The 21,034-nt window shown below is 34.4% G+C and overlaps 1 protein-coding gene across 6 annotated transcripts in view; it reads left to right on the top strand.

Annotated features, from left to right (window-relative positions):
• Positions 1-21,034, top strand: part of LOC106090612 (5'-AMP-activated protein kinase subunit gamma-1) — a 295,359-nt gene that overhangs the window by 107,468 nt on the left and 166,857 nt on the right. For 4 of the 6 annotated variants that reach the window (XM_013256885.2, XM_059362919.1, XM_059362918.1 and 1 more), the window contains exon 3: positions 9,533-11,707. The exons of the other annotated variants lie outside the window; for them this stretch is intronic. In XM_013256885.2, the coding sequence (XP_013112339.2) occupies positions 10,055-11,707 (1,653 nt within the window). In that variant the 5' untranslated portion in view covers positions 9,533-10,054. The remainder of the gene's footprint in view (positions 1-9,532; positions 11,708-21,034) is intronic. 6 annotated transcript variants of the gene reach the window in all.

Genomic DNA, 21,034 nt, shown 5'->3' with positions numbered 1-21,034 from the left:
TCAGAGAGGACAGAATCTTAGTCGAAAGGATTAATATGCCACAATGGATAACTTATCCCTCAAGCTAAAGGATGTCAACGAATAAAAATGAAAATAAATTTGCATGACAATATTCGTTGGAATTGATTTTCACACAAAATTTTGACAAACTTGTATTATTTTTGTCTTTGCGCTTTTTTCATTTTGATTGTTTCATTTGTAAGACCTATATGCTGGAAATAAATTCAATAACAATTAAATTTTATTTCAAAATAAAATATCGATTAAATTTGGTTTTTAAAGAAATTCTCCTAAAAATTAGGAGATAAATTTAAAGTTTCTTCAAAGTTTAGTCGATGGAGTCACTCTTCGTAAAAATTTGTCCAAACTTTGCTATCAGTTTCGTATTCTACTTGCACATAGCTTTTTTTGCGTACCATATGTCGCAATCGATCTATGTGTCCCCTTGGTGGGGTTTTAGGATGGGGTACTCCCCTCTTAGTTTGTGATCCCAAAGTTGATAGGTGTTTGTCTACCTCAAATGTGCTGCTGGTTATTACATTTATACAAAATTTGATATTTATTTCTAAAGAGCAACCCATGTCATCAAAATTGATAAACATAAGGGTGGGTACAATTTTGGCAGTTATGAAATCGCAATCTACGACAAATTTTAAAAAGTTTTGGCCATGAAACCATGAAAATAAAATTGAACTTGAGCTTACTGGTTGCTTATGCCTTGCGGCTTACAAATTGATGCACCCTAATGAATTCGCTAAATGGATGGACATTGGGATGAATCAAAGTTTTGCGGTTATCAAAATTGGAATCTACGACATATTGCAAGAAGTTTGCCCCAAGAAAACATGGATGTAAAATCGAAATCGTGCTTCCGGTTTTCTACTGCCTTAACGACCTAACAAACTGACTCATCCCAATAAACATACCTCAACTTACCACAATTCTTCAAATAAACTCTACTTTTTATACCCTCCACCATAGGATGGGGGGTATACTAATTTCGTCATTCAATTTATAACTCCTCGAAATATTCATCTAAGACCCCATAAAGTATATATATTCTTGATCGTCATGACATTTTAAGTTGATCTAACCATGCCCGTCCGTCTATCGAAAGCACTCGAACTTTCGAAGAAGTCAAGCTAGCCGCTTGAAATTTTGCACAAATACTTCTTTAAGTGTAGGTTGGTTGGGATTGTAAATGGGCCAAATCGGTCCATGTTTTGATATTGCCTTGATTTCTTGAGCATCTAGAGCTGGCAAAATATCGATGGCACTATCAATATTTAATTTTTTGACTGAATATCGATTGATATTTTTCCGATGGATACTATCGGAAAAGTTTTTTTTTTTTTGCAAAACTAAACAAAATTAAGCAATCCGACACTGACACTGTGCCAATAGAGGGCGCAATTTTCACTGGTGTTATTGGTCTGGTATTAACGATAGTATCGATACTAACGATATTTATTATTAAAACTATCGAAAATATCGAATGTTGCGATTATCGACAATTTGCCAGCTCTAATCATAAGGGGACACATAGGACTATGAGTTCACTTATGTAAAATCGGTGCGGCAAGTAATATCATGTGTAGGGCATGCGGGGAAGCTGATGAGACGTAGCATCATTTCCTTTGTCATTGCCCGGCTTTCGGTTGTATTTTAGTTGCTTTATTGGCTTAGGTGTATGTCTATAGTGGCATGGGGCAGATTAATATCTGCACCCTCTTTTCAACCTAGCCTAACCTAAATGCAAAAAATTAAATAAAAAAGTATTCTAAAAAATTTTAAATAAAAACAAATTAAGCAAAATTTTAAATATTAAAAAAATTAAATATAAAATTTTAAATAAAAAGAAAGTTAAAATATGTGCAGAAAAATAAATTAAAAAAACTTTATTTAAAAACATAAAAAATATAAATTAAAAAAAGATAAAAAAATAAATTTAAAATAATTACAATAATTGTTAAAGAAATTAAGTAACAAATTATATAAAAACTTTATTTCAAACAATATTTTAAAAATAAATTCGATTAAAATAACAAAAAAAAAATATAAATTACAAATAATTGAAAAACCAAACAATTCATATAAAAACAATTTAAAAAAAATTAAAATAAAACGAATAATTAAATGGAAAAAAAAATTAAATTATACAAATTTAAAATAAAAAATTTTGAAATATGTAATAAAATAACATAAAAAACAATTTAAAAGGTTGTAAAAATTTTATTTTAAAAAATTTAAAAAAAAAATAACCTAAAAAATGGTGGAAAAAGTAATTTTGCACCATTGTTTAAGCCAATAAATTTTCGGGAAATCTTATTCCCAAAAATGTACGGAATAATATTAATTAAAGTTTTTACGCTTTGTAAAATTTCTGTCAAATTTAGTTTTTTTTTATTTAAAAAGAGATTAAAGAAGATTAGAAAAACAAATTAAACAAAAATAAAATATGAGTTAAACAATTTAAATAAAATTTTAAAATAGAGAAATAAATTTATAATAAAAAAAAATTTAAAAAAATATTGAAAAAATATGAACTTATAAAACTCGACAAAATTGCATTTCGAGTTAAACGACAAATTCTGACCAGTCGGTCTTCTATACATTGTATAGCCAAATTTTTATCATGCCAAAATCTATGTCTTTTCTCATATGCGATCTAAAATTACATAAAAGTTTGCCTGTCAATAATCTTTGAAAACCATAAGCGAACTATATCAAACATTGTGGTGATGATGCTGCTGCTGTTATAACTGCAGCTGACGTTGATATGGAGCCACGTAAGAGACCAAAGGCACCCTGCTTGCTTGCTGTGTCTATTTAGACTTTTTGCTACCCTCATATGTGGTTAGAATGAATGGTTGAGAATGCATCATCAATATGGGGCTTTGGTTTAAAAAGAAAAAATTCCCTTCTCAGCACTCAATGCTCGATTTTATACGGTTCAGCTCAATTGGCGATTAATTGCCTGTAATTATTGTTTGTTGTCGTCTTAAACCAACTAACCCAGCCAGCAGGCAGCCAGCGTGCAATCCAACAGAGACACTGTTACTCCTTCTCCTCCCCTACTACCAACTCTTTGACAATTAACGCTATTTAGCCACCATTAGATGACAATATATTGAAGTGAGTGCTTATTTTGTTTTGTTTTGGATATTTCAATAATTATTCCAAACAATTTCCATATCGATGAGAGCGCGGCAATTAAATGTCATGGCCAACACAAAAACAAATAGAAAAAATATTTCAAAATTATTTTAAAGTATTTTTTTTTAAGAATCTATTTTGCTAATAACAATTTAATTTTTTTTAAAACTTATTTTTGAGTTATGAATGATTTATTTCGGAGAATTTGGTGGGGATTTTTTTTTACAAATTTGTTATAAAAATAAAAAAGCTGTAAGGGGATTTTCTTGAATCTTTGCCATTAAACGATAAATAAATCACTGTACCAGAACATTTATAAATGAAGTTTATTAATAACTTACTTAAGTAAGTTTAGGTTGAATAGATAGCCCACCATCAAGGTTAATTACATAAAAAACGACAGACTGACTATCTGCACAAGGGTTAACTTGCACGTTTTTAGGGACATCGGCTTCATTATCTCAAATTCTACTTACGTTCTTCGTTATTGACCAAAGAATGACCTTTAATTCGATGTATACTACGGGCAAATAGCTTTAGCCGTTTCAAAGATCTGAGATTTTCAAAACTTTGAGACCCCAGCAGCACATGTTAGCATCTTCCAATTGTTCTCAAATTTTGGGAATCTAAAAAATTAAAACATTTAAGGAGTTGCCACCAAAAAAAAAAAAATTGAAACCACCCTAATGACCAGTGATAGCAGGAATATTTTCCCCTATCAAATGGTGTCGTAAGAAGTTATAGCTCATTAATACTACTCATTAATGCTACTTTCTATAACCGTTTCCAAAAGCTGTTGGCGCCACCACTTACAAGCACGATTCACTAATATAAGGTTATGTCACTTGCGAAAACATAAAGTGTATAGGCCCCATGAATATCACTAAGATTGTCAATATCTGCCTATTGTGAATGCTAACAAATGTCAGCAAACAGTTTTTCTCTGACAAATCTTCTTTCTTCACATCTTTTTAAAGTACTGCTTCATATATTCCAATGTTGTTTATTTTCTTAACTTGAATTTGAATGTGACCAAACGCACATTTCAATTAAGTATAAACAAATAAGAGCGTGCCAAGTTCGGCCAGGCCGAACCTTATATACCCTCCACCATGGATCGCATTTGTCTAGTTCTATGCGCATTATCTCTTTTTAGGCAAACAAAGAGTATTGAATAAGAACTGTTATGCTATTGGAGCTATATCAAGTTATATTCCGATTTGGACCATAAATGAATGCTGAACCCTTTAGAAGTCATTGTGTAATATTTCACTTCATTATTAGACACGAATGTTGATGGTCATGAGAGAAGCCGTTGTACAAAATTTCTTCCAAATCGGATGAGAATTGCGCCCTTTAGAGGCTCAAGAAGTACAGATCCCAGATCGGTTTATATAGCAGCTATATCAGGTTATGTACGGATTTGCGCCATACTTAGCACAGTTATTGGAGGATAACAAAACACCTCATGCAAAATTTCAGCCAAATCGGATGAGAATTGCGCGCTCTATTGGCTCAAGAAGTCAAGATTCAAGATCGGTTTATATGACAGCAATACCTGATTATGGGCCGATTTGAATCGTACTCAACATAGTTGTTGTAAGTGATACCAAAACATTACGTGCAAAATTTAAGTCAAATCGGACTAGAATTGCGCCCTCTAGAGGATCAAGAAGTCAAGACCCAAGATCGGGTTATATGGCAGCTATATCAAAACATGGACCGATTTGGTCCATTTACAATTCCAACAGACCTACAATAATAAAAAGTATTTGTGGAAAATTACATGCGGCTAGCTTTATTCCTTCGAAAGATAGCGTGCTTTCGACGGACGGACATGGCTAGATCGACTTAAAATGACATGACGATCAAGAATATATATACTTTATGGGGTCTCAGAGGCATATTTCGAAGTGTTACAAACAGAATGACGAAATAAGTATACCCCCATCCTATGGTGGAGGGTATAAAAACGATAACAGATTTGGGAAACTTAATGATGAAAATTCAAAAAAATGTATGTCAGCTGATCACTTGCCCTACCCTTGGTAAAGTGAATCCTGACTTAGAACGAAGTCATCACATGACTGAAGACTTAACAAATGGCGCCAGTTTAAGTGAAGGGGATATCGAGAGACAGGGGACATCGCTAACATTTTCTTCATATTCTCGCTAGGTTTCGAAACCAATTGTTTAGCGTCATGGGCGGATTTGATAACCTCTGCCCAAGTTGGCATCATTCAATCACACCTTATTCTTATTATGACGAATAGTAGCAGTGTTATTCATTTTACATTAATTTTATAAGAAAAAAAAATTATTTTCCCCTTTATTACCTACTCTGCTGCTACTGGTGTTGAGTCTTATTTGCATTTTGCCATAATTTCTTTTTGTTTTGCACATTAACTCAAATATGACAAATAGACTCTAAAGGCATGATATAATATATAATAATTTTCCAAAGCCTCACCAACAAAGAACAAATACAGTATTTGTTTTTATTTTGTTTCACAAATATAATTTTCAAGTCTGTCATTAGATAAGACGTCGTTTTTTTAAAAGGCCTGCCGACATAAGGTCTGAGATCATCGTCAAGTTCTATTTACTTTGGTTGGTTATTGGGGTTAAGACAATTCCATGTTAATGGGTCATTATTGGTTTCCAGTTAAGCTGTATTACAATGACGGGTGATAGTGCGAAAACCTGTGATTACTGGTATATGAACTAAATTCTGGTAATGGCAACTCTGACAGACATTCACAATAAGCTTGCACGTGTTGCTTAACCGAGCAACACATGTTCCGATTTTCTTTTTTATTCGGTCAGAATCTCAGAAAAAGTATACGATTGGGATGTCAAGTCAATAAAATAAGCCTTAACGAAGATTGTATGCGCTTTTTACATGAAAACTAAAACCCCGTTTACACTGCTCATTAAATCCGCATTTAAGGCTCTCGTCAGCTGATTTTATAAAGGGGGAAAAAGATGATCGAGCCATTAAATCCGGATTTAAAGAGCTGTGTAAACGGGTTTAATGGTCTTATCTACAAAACTTAATGTAGATTTGATATACAGCGGTCAAAAAAAGTATTCATCATTAGCAAAATTGATAATAAATTCACTTATTTTGGGTAATTGAAGAAAATTTAAAGTAAACAAATAATGCAGTTTTATGCAATAGTTTATTTTTCGTAATATGTTTTAAAATAAATTCAAAAAATAAATTTAATTAGCGCAAAAAATGCAATTTTATATAATAACACCAAAAACAGAACAAAAAAAGTATTCATCATTGATGTGCTATCATCAAAGTCAAATTCAAATATTATTTGGGAATCCCCCTTTTCTGTTTTATTTAGTAAGGGAGGCTTTGCCCTTGACAGCAAATATTTAATTTCATTGAAAATATAGTTTTTGTCAAAATGGGTCGTAAGCAAAACGAGGTTTCTGATGAGGTAAAAGTTTTGATAATAAAACACCACAGGAATGGTTTAACTCAAAAAACTATCAGTGAAATATTAAATAGACCACGATCTACTATACAATCCATCATCAGAAAGTGGACAGAAACGAAAACTGTTGACAATAAACCAAGATCTGGTCGACCAAAAGCACTTTCAGTTGGAGATGTGCGTTGGCTAGTGCGGCAAGTTCAGAAAACTCCGAAGACAAATGCGACCATTCTTCGTAAAAACACTATGGAATATTTAGGGAAGGAAGTTACTACACAAACAATTCGAAATACACTCAAAAGGCATAGTTACAGAGGAAGAACTGCACGTAAGAAGCCCTTTATAAATAAAATAAACCGAGTGAAAAGGCTAAACTTCCCAAAAATGTATGTAAAACAGCCCGAATCATTTTGGAAAACAGTCATTTTTGCAGACGAGAGCAAGTTTAATCTTTTTGGGTGCGATGGAAAGGTCATAGTGTACAGAAAACCAAATACAGAGCTTGAAGAACGAAACACAGTTGCTACTGTAAAACATGGTGGAGGTGGTTTAATGGTTTGGGGGTGTATGGCGGCTTCAGGAGCGGGAAATCTTGAAATTATTAATGGAGTAATGGATCATAAGTATTACATTGACATTTTAAAGAGGAATTTAAAAGATAGTGCTGTAAAACTTGGGCTTGGTAATAACTTTCAATATTATCAAGATAATGACCCCAAACATTCTGCTTTAAATACCAAGATGTGGATGCTGTATAACTGCCCCAAAGTCATTAAAACTCCTCCTCAAAGTCCCGACTTGAACCCAATTGAACATCTTTGGGAACATCTCGAACGCAAATTGAGAACGCGCAATTTTTCGAGCAAGAGTCAAATGCAACAGGTGATAATGGAGGAATGGACTAATATAGACCAAAATATAACCGCTAAATTAGTCCAATCGATGTCAAACCGTTTAAAAGAAGTTATAAGACGCGGTGGTCGAATAACAAAGTATTAATTTTTTTAAATTATGTTATTTATTTTTTTGTTTTTTTGCAATGATGAATACTTTTTTTGTTTAATTTTTTGTGTTCAGCTGTAAAATGGCCCTTTTTGTTCCAATAAATACTATTTTTTTCTTTAAAAACAATGAAATTGTGTACATATATATCACACAAGCACTACTGCATCATTAGTTTAATATGTTTTTATTCCAATTGTCTTTTGTAGACTTATTAAAAAAAAAATATTGAATGATGAATACTTTTTTTGACCGCTGTAGGTTTATTTTACAGATTTCCTGTCAAATAAATCTATCTTAGGGCTTTAAAAAGTTTTGTGAATAAGGCCGTAAAAGTTTTGTTGGAGAAATTTCCGAATAGTTTGTTGGCTTTTCTTGTGAATTCTTCTAACATTCATATGAAAAAAATGTATCTAGTTACTTTATAGATCTGTCAAATAAACCTATTATAAGGCTTCAAAAAGTTTTGCAAATAAGACCGTAAAAATTTTGTCGGTGAAATTTTTGAATAATTTGTTGACTTTTCTTGTGAATTCTTCTTAAATTCATATGAAAAAGTTGTATCCAGTGCTAGTCTGTTTGTTTGACATCAGATGGTAACACCCATTCGAAACATGTCAAAACCATACGGGGGAAAAGTGCAAATATTTCTACAATAAAAAAATTAAATTAGCCAAACACAGCGGGCATCGTGTCAAATAAAATTTATTAAGATTTGTGCACTTAATTTTATAAATTATTGGTATACATTTTACTTTGTCATTCACAATAGAGGTATTTCTGCATGAGGCCACACTTAAATGTGAAAAATATATGATGACAATTCTGAACACAGATGTTCTACATAAGCCTGCACTGGAATTTTGCCCAGATCTTCATTGTACTGGATAGATGTCATTTCCATAAAAATAGACTAACCAAAGTTTCATCATCTGTCCGCTAAGCCCTAAAAATATTGAATGGGGCTTAGCGGTATTTGGGAGGAAAGCATGAATTTGATGTCTACTTTCAGGGTCAAATGCCAGTGTGGCCACCTCACCCCAAAAACACCATCAAACTGAAAATATTTACCGACCATGGCATTTCATTTGAGAAAGATATTTTTTGGGAGTAGAGCAGGAATTTGATATCTACATTTGCTTAAGAAATTATGAGGACACCTTTTTTTAACTTTTCTTTCAAAAAACAATTTTTTTTTTTAATTTTAAACATTTTTTAAAAATATACATTTTTCTTTAATTTTTATAATTAAAAAAAATATTTTTTTTATTTGAAACCTTATATTAATAAAATCACCACTAATAAATACGTTGGGCAACCACTGGTTTGGTAGTTATCCCTGCGGTAATTGCCAACTTAAAAGCACATAGGCGAATAACTCAAAGAATATGAAAAAAAAAAACAAAAAACTAAAACTTTTTTTACTTTTTTTTATTCAATCTTAAAAAAACATTTATCGTTAATATTAATCTTCTAAATAATAAAAATATCGAATCTCATGAAAATCGGAGAAGGAAATCGAGGGACAGGCGTTTAAGGGTTAAGCAAAATAATTCAATTAAATAAAATTTTATTTGAGAAACAAATTTTGAGAAAAACTTTCTACGGATCCCCAAAATCTCAACAACATTTTCTGGAAATTGAATTTCACAAAAATATTTTCTGGGAAAATAAAAAAGCAAAAAAAAAAATAAAAAAATATTTTTTTTTTTTTTTAATTTTTAATGGTTTTGTTTTTTTTTCGAATATATGATGATAGTGTCGTCATGCTAATTTCTTGCTACAACGCCGCCCACCACCTGATATTGCAGTCATGTCAATCAATCATTGCCGTCTCAACGATCCAAGTGTTGTAATTTTCAAAGCAAACAATTTGAATTAATTTTTGTTTTTGTTTATCATTTTTCTTGACTACTTTACAGATAAGGGAGCGAATAAATTGCGAGTGAAACTGTTTTAACAAAACAAAAAATAAATAAACAAAAATAAAAAAATCCATCTATGACAAGTGCAATTGCATAGCAAAAAAATTAAAAATAAAACAAAATAACAAAAAATCATTTTTTGAGAGTGTTTTGTTCAAAAAAATAAAAAAAAATCTCTAAAACAAAAATTTTCCAGAAAAATTCTTAAAAAATTGAATTTTTATAGAAAATTTTATTTATATTTGTTTACAAGCAAAACATATCAAATGTCGTTCAAGAGAAAATATTATCGTGTTTTACTTTAAGAAACAAAGAAACGGCGATAACTTCTTTTCGGTTTTGGTGTTAAAAATCCCATGGGAATTGTTGCTCCTTAGTATAGTCAACTTTCGATCATCCCAAAGTCATCTTGACTTGCCAATACCCACCGACTCTATTTCCTCAACGAACTCTTCCAGTAGTAAGACTTCTCTTCTTTTTTTATACCCATACTGTGCCCCCCAAGAAACATCTTATCAAATGGCCACAAATTGTGAATATATTGAGGAAAATTTGACACATCCAAAATGTTCCATCTCGAATTCAGCCTCAATATCCTCCATGACGCACGAGGAGAAACAGGATAGCACTGAAAAATCGCAGAGCAAAAGTTCTTTGTCAGATAACTCAATGTCGGAAATGGGTAGCAGGGGTTCTCTAAGGCAAAATGGCTTTCCCTCAGTGGCCATGCATCATAGTGCCTTGCCTGCCATGGGTGATGATGTATTTGAAAATGCTTTTGATGCCTCCATGGATGATTTGGAAAATAATGGCGATAATGATGGCTATGAATCGGATTCGGAACCCTCTTTGAATGGGGACAATGCAGAAGCGACTAACCATAGCCTGCACCCCAGCAAGAGTGATGACTTAACCTGCTCCACCGGCTTGGGTGTTGCTAGCTTGCACGCCTTCCCCAGGCCCAAATCTTTTGAATATCATAGCAGTGCCTCTGATTCGGATTCTGAGGATGATATACCTCCAGCCGAGGAAATCCAAGCAGTGCTAAGCATGTCCCCCAAATTCTTTAATCATGATATCTTTCAAATGAGACCCTATTTGCATCCCTATACCGAACGCCGCCGTCTTTCCCAATGCAAAGAAGAGGATGAAGATGATGGCGAAAAATCGCCACAGCCACAAGTCAATGAACCCAGCCCACCAAAGTTTGAGCGCAATAACCGCCCCACACCTCCGCCTCCTCCGCCGGTCAAGGATCAGGCTTCCGCTGAGAAATTTAAGGATTTGGAGCGTCTGAGGCAACAATTTATGACTAAAATTGATAGCATCAACACCAGCAATGTGGAGGATATAAAAACGGTTACAGTGGCCCCAGAGCATACCTCTCCACCGCCTCCACCTCCGATACCGCCCACAATATTACCGCCGGCTTTAATAAATCTGTTGGAGTCAGCCAAATCACACTCTTCCCTCGTTTCCAAGGCTAGTGCCAAGGGACAGCCCAGCCTGAAATTGGAAATATCCTCCCCAGAAGCTTCAACGCAAGAACCTCCTTCACCCTCAACGCTGATAATCAAAGGCAAGTTTACTGTAACCAAAACTCAAGAAACCCCCGAGCTTCCTCAACTGCGTAGTGAGGTTGACAAGCTACAGCATTTGAATGCCACCGCGAATGCCCAGACCATCAGCTTTCCCAGTAGCTTTGGTGGCTATTCCTCAGTGCAGGGCCTGTTCTCGCAACGCTATGGCAGCAACAAGGGCCCAGCTGCTCAGCCTCATCTCTCGAAAGAGTTTTTCGATACTTCCATGGTCGAGATACGCTCACCGGCCGAAAGTACTTCATCTCTCAATAATGTAGGATTAAATGCTAGCTGTGATAATAGTAGTATAATAGGAACGCCCACAAAATCAACTTACAACAACAAAGCCGCAACTTTGGGCCCCTCCACCGTAAGAGACTCTGCGAAATTCCGTGATTATCCCCATCTCGATGATGTTTGGATCAAACGACCGTCCAATACAGCGACTTCAGGGGCCAATAGAACTTCTGAAATGACCTCAAATTCGGCGAGAGGTTCATTGAGCTCGGAATCATCTTTGCCAAAGAAACAGTACTACACAGATGATAGTGCGGCCGAGAGTGGTCGCACCACAGCTGTGCAATCGGAAGATGTAAGTTTGTAACACTGCTAGTTTTATAAAATTTTATTTAAAAACAAACATAACCCCACTTTTCTAACATTTAAAAATAAGAAAATAATTTGTCAGGGTAAATGATTTTGGTTATAATCAAACTTACAACAAATTTCTCATTACTTTGCCAAACAGCCACAGGAAGAATATATATAAACGATTTACGCTTAAGCAGCAGCTTTTCTCACACTGCACACGTCTATTTACTACTGTGAATGGCCGCTAAAGTGCTGTATTTACAGTTATTCACAATATTCATGTCATTTTCAAAGTTGGTGCTGTAAAAAATTCACATCAGCACCTAAATTGTGTTTTTGGGACACCTTCATCTGAAACAAGCTCTCTGTCAGGAACTGATAGAAAATTTATATTGTGTTTATAACGTACATATATACTCTTTCTATAGTTAATATTTCAGAAATGTATTTCTAACTTTTCTAAAATTTTACAATAATGTGTATTTGTATAGGTGATCTGGGTTTAATCAAAATAAAAGCAACGTCTTCTTAACCTTGTAATACAGCAAGACGAAAAGTAGGTTAAAACGTTTCATGGTCATTATCAAAGTGGTTGTCTTCAAACAAACACATATTCAAAACAAGTAAAAAGGCGTTAAGTTCGGCCGGGCCGAACTTTGGATACCTACCACCTCGGGTTTATATGTAAACAACCTTTCGTCATAATCCGGAGAAAAATTTATAATTTATGCCCCCATAACAGCTATATCGAAATATGGTCCGATTTGGACCAAACTCGGCACGGACATTGATAAGTCTAATAACTATAAGTCATTGTTCAGTTTTGTAGAATAAAATATTGGTCTTTTCGTTAGCTATATTCAAATATAGACCGATATGAACCATATACGACACGGATGTCAAAAAGCCTGACATAAATCACTGTAACAAATTTCAGCGAAATCTGATTATTGATGCGCTTTTTACGGGGCCAAGGCTTTAAATCGAAAGATCGTTCTATATGACAACTATATCCAAATCTGAACCGATCAAGGCCAAATTGAAAAGGGATGTCGATGTCCGCGACATCGGACAATAAATGTGCCTTTTATGTGGCCAACACCTTTAATCGGGAGATCGGTCTATATGGCAGCTAAATACACATCTGAACCAATCTGGGCCAAATTGTAGACTGATTTCGAATGGCCTAATACAACTCACTGTCCCAAATTTCGACGAAATCGGACAATAAATGCGCCATTTATCAGCCCAAAACCTTAAATCGAGAGATTGGTCTGTATGGCAACTATATCCAAATCTGGACCGATCTGAGCCAAATTGAAGAAGAATTTCGAGAGGCCTAACATACCTAACTGTCCAAATTGTGGCTTTTATGGGCCTAAGACCTTAAATCGGCGGATCGGTCTATATGGGGGCTACATCAAAATATAGCCCATCGATATAGCCCATCTTCGAACTTAACATGCCTATGGACAAAAAAAGAATCTGTGCAAAGTTTCAGCTCAATATCTCTATTTTTAAAGGCCGTGTCGTGATTTCAACAGACAGACGGAAAGACATGGCTAGATCGTCTTAGATTTTAACGACGATCAAGAATATGTATTCTATATAGGGTCGGAAATGGATATTTCGATGTGTTGCAAACGGAATGACAAAATGAATATACCCCCATTCTTCGGTGGGGGGTATAAAAAACTTTTAAAGAACTGTACTTTACAGCGGATTTTCTACTGCCGGGGTGAGAATTGGGCCCTCTAGAGTCTCAAAAAGTCAAGATCCAAGATCTATTTATATGGCAGCTATATCAAAACATGGACCGATATGGCCCATTTACAATCCCAACTGACCTACACTAATAAGAAGTATTAGTGCAAAATTTCAAGCACCTAGCTTTACTCCTTCGACAGTTAGCGTGCTTTTGACAGACAGTCAGACGGACGGACGTTGTTAAATCATTTTAGAATGTCAAGACGATTTATATACATTGTCAGATCTCAGAAACTTAGTCGGGGGGTGGAACTTAGCATGTTTTTTTTGCTGTCGTGCCTCATATCTACTTTGAAAATGCTCACCAAAAGGTGGGCGAAATATAGAATAAATAAACAAATCTAAAGACCTCGAGCTTGATTCTACAAAATTTGAGTTATAAACTTTTTTTTTCATAGTTTATTGTCTTTTTTTAATGTCTGTTGTTAGAGATCAATATCACCACAAAACAAAAAGAAAAACAGAGCATGCAATAACTAATGATAATTCAGTTCAGCTGATATTTGCCAATTGACAGTGATCATTCACAATAAGTCATATGGAAAGTGATTGTTATCTACGAGCTGTGTTTTGTATGTATATGCATAGCCGCTATAGCAACTGTTGTATAAGACAAATTCGTTTAACAGTAACACCGTTATTTACAAAATTTAATGTAGACTTGAAAAAGGTTTATTTCACAAATTTCCTTTATAGAAGTTTCAAATAAATCTATTTTAAGGCTTCATTAAGTTTTGTGAATACAACCGCAAGTGCTTAAATTTATTCATTTACTTAAAATCATAACGAATACAGCTTACATTGAGAACCATATGATTAAATTCGATAGCTTAATGATAAATCTAAGGCATTAACAACCGGAGGCCACCGTAGCGCAGAGGTTAGCATATCCGCCTATGACGCTGAACGTCTAGGTTCGAATCCTGACGGGACCATCAGAAAAAAATTTTTCAGTGGTGGTTTTCCCTTCCTAATACTGGCAACATTTGTGAGGTACTAGGTGTCACACTGCGGCACGCCGTTCGGACTCGGCTATAAAAGGGAGGCCCCTTATCATTGAGCTTAAACTTTAATCGGACTGCATTAATTGATATATGAGAAGTTTGCCCGTATTCTTTAGTGGAATGTTCATGGGCAAAATTATTTTTTTAAAGTTCCATTCACATTCTATACAAGTAAAGATAAAGTTACAAAATTTAAACGTACAAAATCGTGAAATATCAACTTTATCGAACAACATGGATTATAGAAGTGTCATCCACAAATAACTGACCCCGAGATTTCGACCTCAAACATACATTAACAACGATTCATACAATACATAAAGTTAAAGTTAATTTCGAATCCGCACTGTACACCCACTAATCGCGTTTGTAAATTTTTGTTAATTTTAGTTAACACAAAATTCAAAATTTAAGGTCATTGCAAAATAGACATGTTTTTTGTTTTGTTTTGTTTTTACTTCGTTGTCATTAAACAAGCAAGAGCTATTTTTATTGTCGCTAAAGCACACGTGATCGCAAACTATTAGACCAAACATTTAAAGTTGATACGAACAACCCCGACAAGACAAGAACAACAACATAAGTTAAACATTTTTAGTTTTTTTTTTTCAATTAATAATAAATATTCATAACAGGTTTGCAAATACAGTAAAAAAGAAAAAATGCAAAAAAATCTTTTAGAGAAAATTTTTATAAGCAAAAAGTGTGGTGAAAAATAATAATAAAACAATAATTACATTTTATTTACGTGTCTAAGAATTTAATTATTTTTCTTCAATATTTGTTTATAAGGCAATGCATTGATAAGCTTATCCTATAAGAGGCCGAAGATATATTTACATTTTTAATAAAAAAAAAAATATTTACATAAAAAGAAAAACAAATCAATTGCCACAGAAAATTGAAAAACCTCATATAAAGTCTAATACCCTTAAGAATTCAGCTAGAGTTCAATTATTAAGAACGTCAATTGCTGTTGTATTATACCAGTGGAATATTTCAACTCTTTTGTTTCCTTTGATAATTTATAAAAACAAAACGAAACACAAAGAAAACTGTTTAAATAAATCTTTGCAATAATGTAAAATTTTGAATGTGTTATATTCATCTTTGTTTCCTTTTTCTTCTTTGGAAGAAAATAATAATACAATAAAAAAAGAGCAATAAACAAATCATTTGTGCATTATCTATTGATTTATGCGTGCTCTTGTGGTTAACACGTTTTTTCTATCGCCCACCCGATTTATTTGTTTGTAAGTCCAGTTTATAATAAGGAAATAGCCAATAAATGTATTAACAAAATACAACAAAGGATGAAAAGGGAAAATGAGGAAAAAGTATTCAACATCGACTACATTGTTCGTATTACTCTGAGTAATAGGGCATCCGTTTTAAAAGCAGAAATTGGTACTTCCAAATGAAGGTCTTTCAATGAACATTTGCCCATGATCATTCCATTAAGAAACAGGGGCAAATTTCTTACATATCACCGAGTGCTGCCCGATTCAAGTTTAAGCTCAATGACAAGGCGCCTCCTTTTTATAGCCGAGACCGAACGGCGTGCCGCATTGCGACGCCTCTTTGGGGAGAAGTTTTTACATGACATGATAACTCATAAAACCATGGTTTAGACCTTAGTTATGGGAATATTCTGAAAAAATGCGAAAACGAGTTGCCTTTGAAATATTTGTATTCTCTCATCCACTCCTCCCACAGCTGGGCCTCAATAGCATATGCTATAAACATATTTTATAAGCCACCTTAGGTTCCACCTGACAGGATCAACGCAAGCCTGCCTCTCCTCAATGTCGACGACCTCATTAGGTCCCTTACCCACATGACCAGGACATAATGAAAATCAACCCCAAAAGTGGTATATTCTGAGCCAAACAGTTGTCTCGTTCACTGAGGCTATCCCTCAATATCGCCAATTTCAATCGCCATGACGAAAGCCAGTAGCCCGCAGGGCATCGATGAGAATTTCTTGTTAACATAAAATGCCTCCGAGGTATTCGAGTCAGGGCAGTAAATTCCATTCTGAGCCAAACAGTTGTCTCGTTCACTGAGGCTATCCCTCAATATCGCTAATTTCAAACGCCATGACGAAAGCCAGTAGCCCGCAGGGCATCGATGAGAATTTCTTGTTAACATAAAATGCCTCCGAGGTATTCGAGTCAGGGCAGTAAATCGCCGCAGCCCGTGTCAAACCAGTCGCAGAGCCATCTGTAAAAATCGCCATTTTTATGGCATAAAGTGACTTGATCAGGTGGAGAGCTGACTACATTTTTGCCTAAGCGGTCCTTTGGTAGAAATCTCAATAGGGCCTCAAATTCGATACTGTCGTTGTACACTTATAGAAAGAAGATTTTGAAAATTCATGCACCAATGGTGTCATAATATACAAGTGTTGCTGAAAATTTTGTCAACACGGAGGGTTTATTTTATGAACACGATTGTTGTTTCATGCACCGACCGTTGTGAACATCATTCCAACAAAATGTGTATGCATACCAATCTTACTAATCAATCTTACAAATCCTTATCATATTGCCGTGGTGCAATATGATAAGGGATGAGATGGTTTGGAACACAGATTCAATTTCCAACTACACGTTGAATGAATGTGAACGGCTGTAAACGTTTTGTTCACAGAAACTGTTGTTGGTTTATAAACATTTGTGGTTGATCTGACAACATCTGTGTGTTGATTCACTTTTATGAACCAATGTCATCGATTTGTCAAAGACGTGTTTTTTTCCCTGAATCGCTCAGTTAGTTCAGCCGCAAATCCATATATGTATGCCAATGGTGTGGAGTAAGTGAACGTCAAGGATTTTCGTCGTAATTTGTTCGCGCAAGTTCTGAAACGGCTTTCATCACTTTCGGCCAGTTTAACCAACGAACAAACGCCTTACAAAAAGATAAAGCCCGGTGAGGATGAGGATGCTCTGAATTTGCGGTTTTTCTTATGCTGTAAGTGCCGTGCATTATAAAACCGACGGGTTCATTCAAGGCGTTCTGAGGTACCTTTGGCGTTTTCTTGGCATTCTCCGCCTCTCCCAATCTATTGGTATTGTTCTTGGCCACCTTCGCAATGCTCGAGAAAGGATATTCTACGTGCAATAACTAGGCCGAATTTGGCCCTTAACTTTCATTGCCGGGAAAGGTAGAAAAGCCACCTCCCTCTCCTTATCTAAAATACTAAAACGATTCGCTGCAAAAACTACTGTTCATTTCATTCTGGCCTCCCTGAATGAAAAATTCTCCATAATCATTGTTCTCTTACTCTGTTAGCCTTCTCTATGGCAGAACAGCCCCTTTGCTGTGTGTTTGTTTTACAACAACAACTTTAATAATGACAATTAGGTCGCCTTTTCTAACAGCCGTAGAATAGTCATTCACAATGGTGAGTAGCTGTGTTCAGTGTGACGAAAGCTGTTGTTTAAGCATAAGTAGCTGAAATTGCTTTTACTAAAATATACTGAACAAAAGAATTTTTTTTTTTTCACAATATAGTTTTTTAAAAAAGTAATATGTGATCATTATTAGCCAACAATCAAAGACATTTTTTGGTAATTTCTTTAATTGAATTTATATTGTACATTTTTCGGGTTAACGTATGAAATTAATATGAAACTTCATTCTAAACTTCTGGGCACCTAAAAATCGCAATTTGTATCTAAATTGCCTGAACATTTTTACGGCAAGTTTTGTTATGACTATCAACATACATACAACTGTAATTATGGCTTGTATGTTGATAGTCATGTATAACCCGATTTAGCTCTCATGTATGCCGGCCTGCCTTTTTGATTTTCTGAGCCCATATGTAATGTAATTCTTATCCGATTTGGGTGAAATTTTGCGTGATGTTTTCAGTTGTGACTTCCATCATCAATACCAAGTCCAAAAAGATGCATTGTCTTATATGGTTTTCACTTAAATAGATCTTCCAACCCCTAAAGCCAATAAAGGGGGAAATTCTTATCCAAATTGGCTTAGATTATACACGAAGTTTTCTATTATGACTTTCAACATCAATGCGTAGGATTTTCTGAATTTATGCATAGCCAGAAGAGTTTCCATATCATTAATCTTTCTCCCGATATGACCTCTTGAGCAATTAAAGGCCGCATTTTTTATAAGAGTTTTATCTGAAATCGTGCATATTGAGTTCCATTGGAACTTTCGACATCCTAGCCAATGTAGTAGTCCAATCGGCCTATAATCGACCATTTCGGCCCGATATAAATACGAAGCTTCCATTTACACTGAACTCCATGATTGAGTTCTTGAGATCAAAGAGTTTTCAATTCTTAAGCGATTTGTCTGAAAATTTATATGATTATTATCGTTATGACTACTAATATAAGTGCAAAGTATAGTTCGATTACGTCCATAACTCGGTATATGTGGCTATCTTTTGGCACATCTTCCGAATGGACGCTATTTTTATTGCAAGCGCCATGGTTTTTAAATATTTCGAGACATTTGAGATAAAATTGCGCACAGAGAAAATTACAGAAAAACAACTTTCTTTTAATTTATTGTTTTTAAATGTAGGTTGCCAAGGATCAATATAAGAACAAAATAAATAGAAAATCAAAGTATTGTATGTCATATGAAATTTCTGCCCAGCTGATATTGGCCAGCGATCATTCACAATAGCTCGTATGCAAAGTGTTTGTTATCTACAAGCTGTGTTGTGTATGTAAAAGCACAGCAACGGTTGTTTAAGACAAACTCGCTTTAACAGTAGCTTTCATAAATATCAGTCTGCCGATTTTACTTCTTCTGTCCTATAGAGGATGCAATTTATATCCCATTTGTCTGAAATTGCGCATGATGACTTCTATTATGACTATCAACTTGTGGCAACTACAATCCGAATCGGTCTCCCTCCCAATTACACCGGTCTCCATTTCTGACTTCCCGAGTTCATAAATACCACAAATGGAACAGAAAAAACAAGATTTATTTCTTAAATTTTTTAATATTTATTTTTAACTAAAAACATTTTATTTTATAATATTATGAGCCATGTATAAGGAAAACAATAATTCCAAAGTAAATTTATATTATTTTGGGCAATAATGTGCTTTGGGAATGGCTTTTATGATTTCCACAAAAGTCAATGACTTCTAATCTTTAAAACCCTACTGCCGATCTAATAAAGCTCCAAGTACACAAAACTTCAAAATTCGCCTAGTCATGCGAAAATTTTGAGCTCTCTATCTCTGTCCATATGATTCACTCATGTTTTATAAAGTCCCCCCAATGCGCATTCCTAAGACAATGGATTTTTTTGTTTACAAAAAAATTTAAGTGTTATACACTCTTATAACAATTGTATTGGCGTTTTTCTTTCGCCACGCTTCCAATTCGTGGTGATTCTCAGGCAATGGACACGTGACCTCCCAGTGGATATTCATAGCAAGGCAGCGATAGCAGTTCCCAGTTTAGTAGCCACCATAGCCAGCTAATACCCTATTCAGATCGAATTTTGCATAAACAAAAGAGAGATGGGCAACGACAGATGGACGGACAAATGGACGGACAGATGGACAGACCGCCGGCATACCAATGTATAACCAGCAACACACTTTTGTTTGCCATGCATACATATGTTCCTACATATGTACACTTCAAAAGTAGTACATATATTGTTTTTTTTTTTTTGTTTCTTCTCCTATATTTGTTTTTGACTTTAAGTTCATACGAAATGTGTACATAATTGATATTTATTTATTATCAAACGTGCTGACGTCATTTTTTGGTGTTGGTTATGAATTTAAAATTCCCTCTGTAGCAGCATCATCAACAGCAAAACAAAAACAACCACATCAACTGGAATAAGAAGAATCCCATATTAGAATTAAATTAAAATAAAATTTGTGATATATTATGCGAGTAGCCTCGTAAATTTTACCACTTATTGAGGTGTGGTTTTTTTCCCTTGTTATTTGGGCAGAATTACAGTCTGGGGAAAAAGTCTTTGTAATACTTTCGAAATAAAATCAAAAGCATAATGGGGCAAATTTCCTGAAATTTAAGAAAAAATTAGACAAAATGTTTTAAAATTTAATAAAAGTTTCTTGAAAATTAGGAACAAATTTTAAATACTAAAAAAATATCCCTAAAAATCAGCATTCACTGAAAAAGGTTAAGCCAAGCGATCAGCCGACATACACTTTTGTTAGTTTTTGGCAGTACTTGGCATTGAGGATGTCAACTTGTCCTCTTTCTACATGCATGAGCCTCATCGCTGAACAAAATTTGTCAAAATTTGAACACATTTCGAACCGAACACTGATTTTGGTAATAAAATTCAATGATTTGCAAGCGTTGCTCGTTAGTAAGTCTATTCATGATGAAATGTCAAAGCATACTGAGCATCTTTCTCTTTGACACCATGTCTGAAATCCCACGTGATCTGTCAAATACTAATGCATGAAAATCCTAACCTCAAAAAAATCACCCTTTATTAGTGATTCCTACCTAGAAATTAACATAACATAATTTTTTTTCTCATTTTATTTCTCTTTCGAGATGAGCTT

Source organism: Stomoxys calcitrans, chromosome 2 (assembly GCF_963082655.1).
Source record: "Stomoxys calcitrans chromosome 2, idStoCalc2.1, whole genome shotgun sequence".
Lineage (NCBI taxonomy): Eukaryota > Metazoa > Arthropoda > Insecta > Diptera > Muscidae > Stomoxys > Stomoxys calcitrans.
Note: the sequence above shows the minus strand (reverse complement) of the source record. Positions and strands in the feature narration are given on the sequence as shown.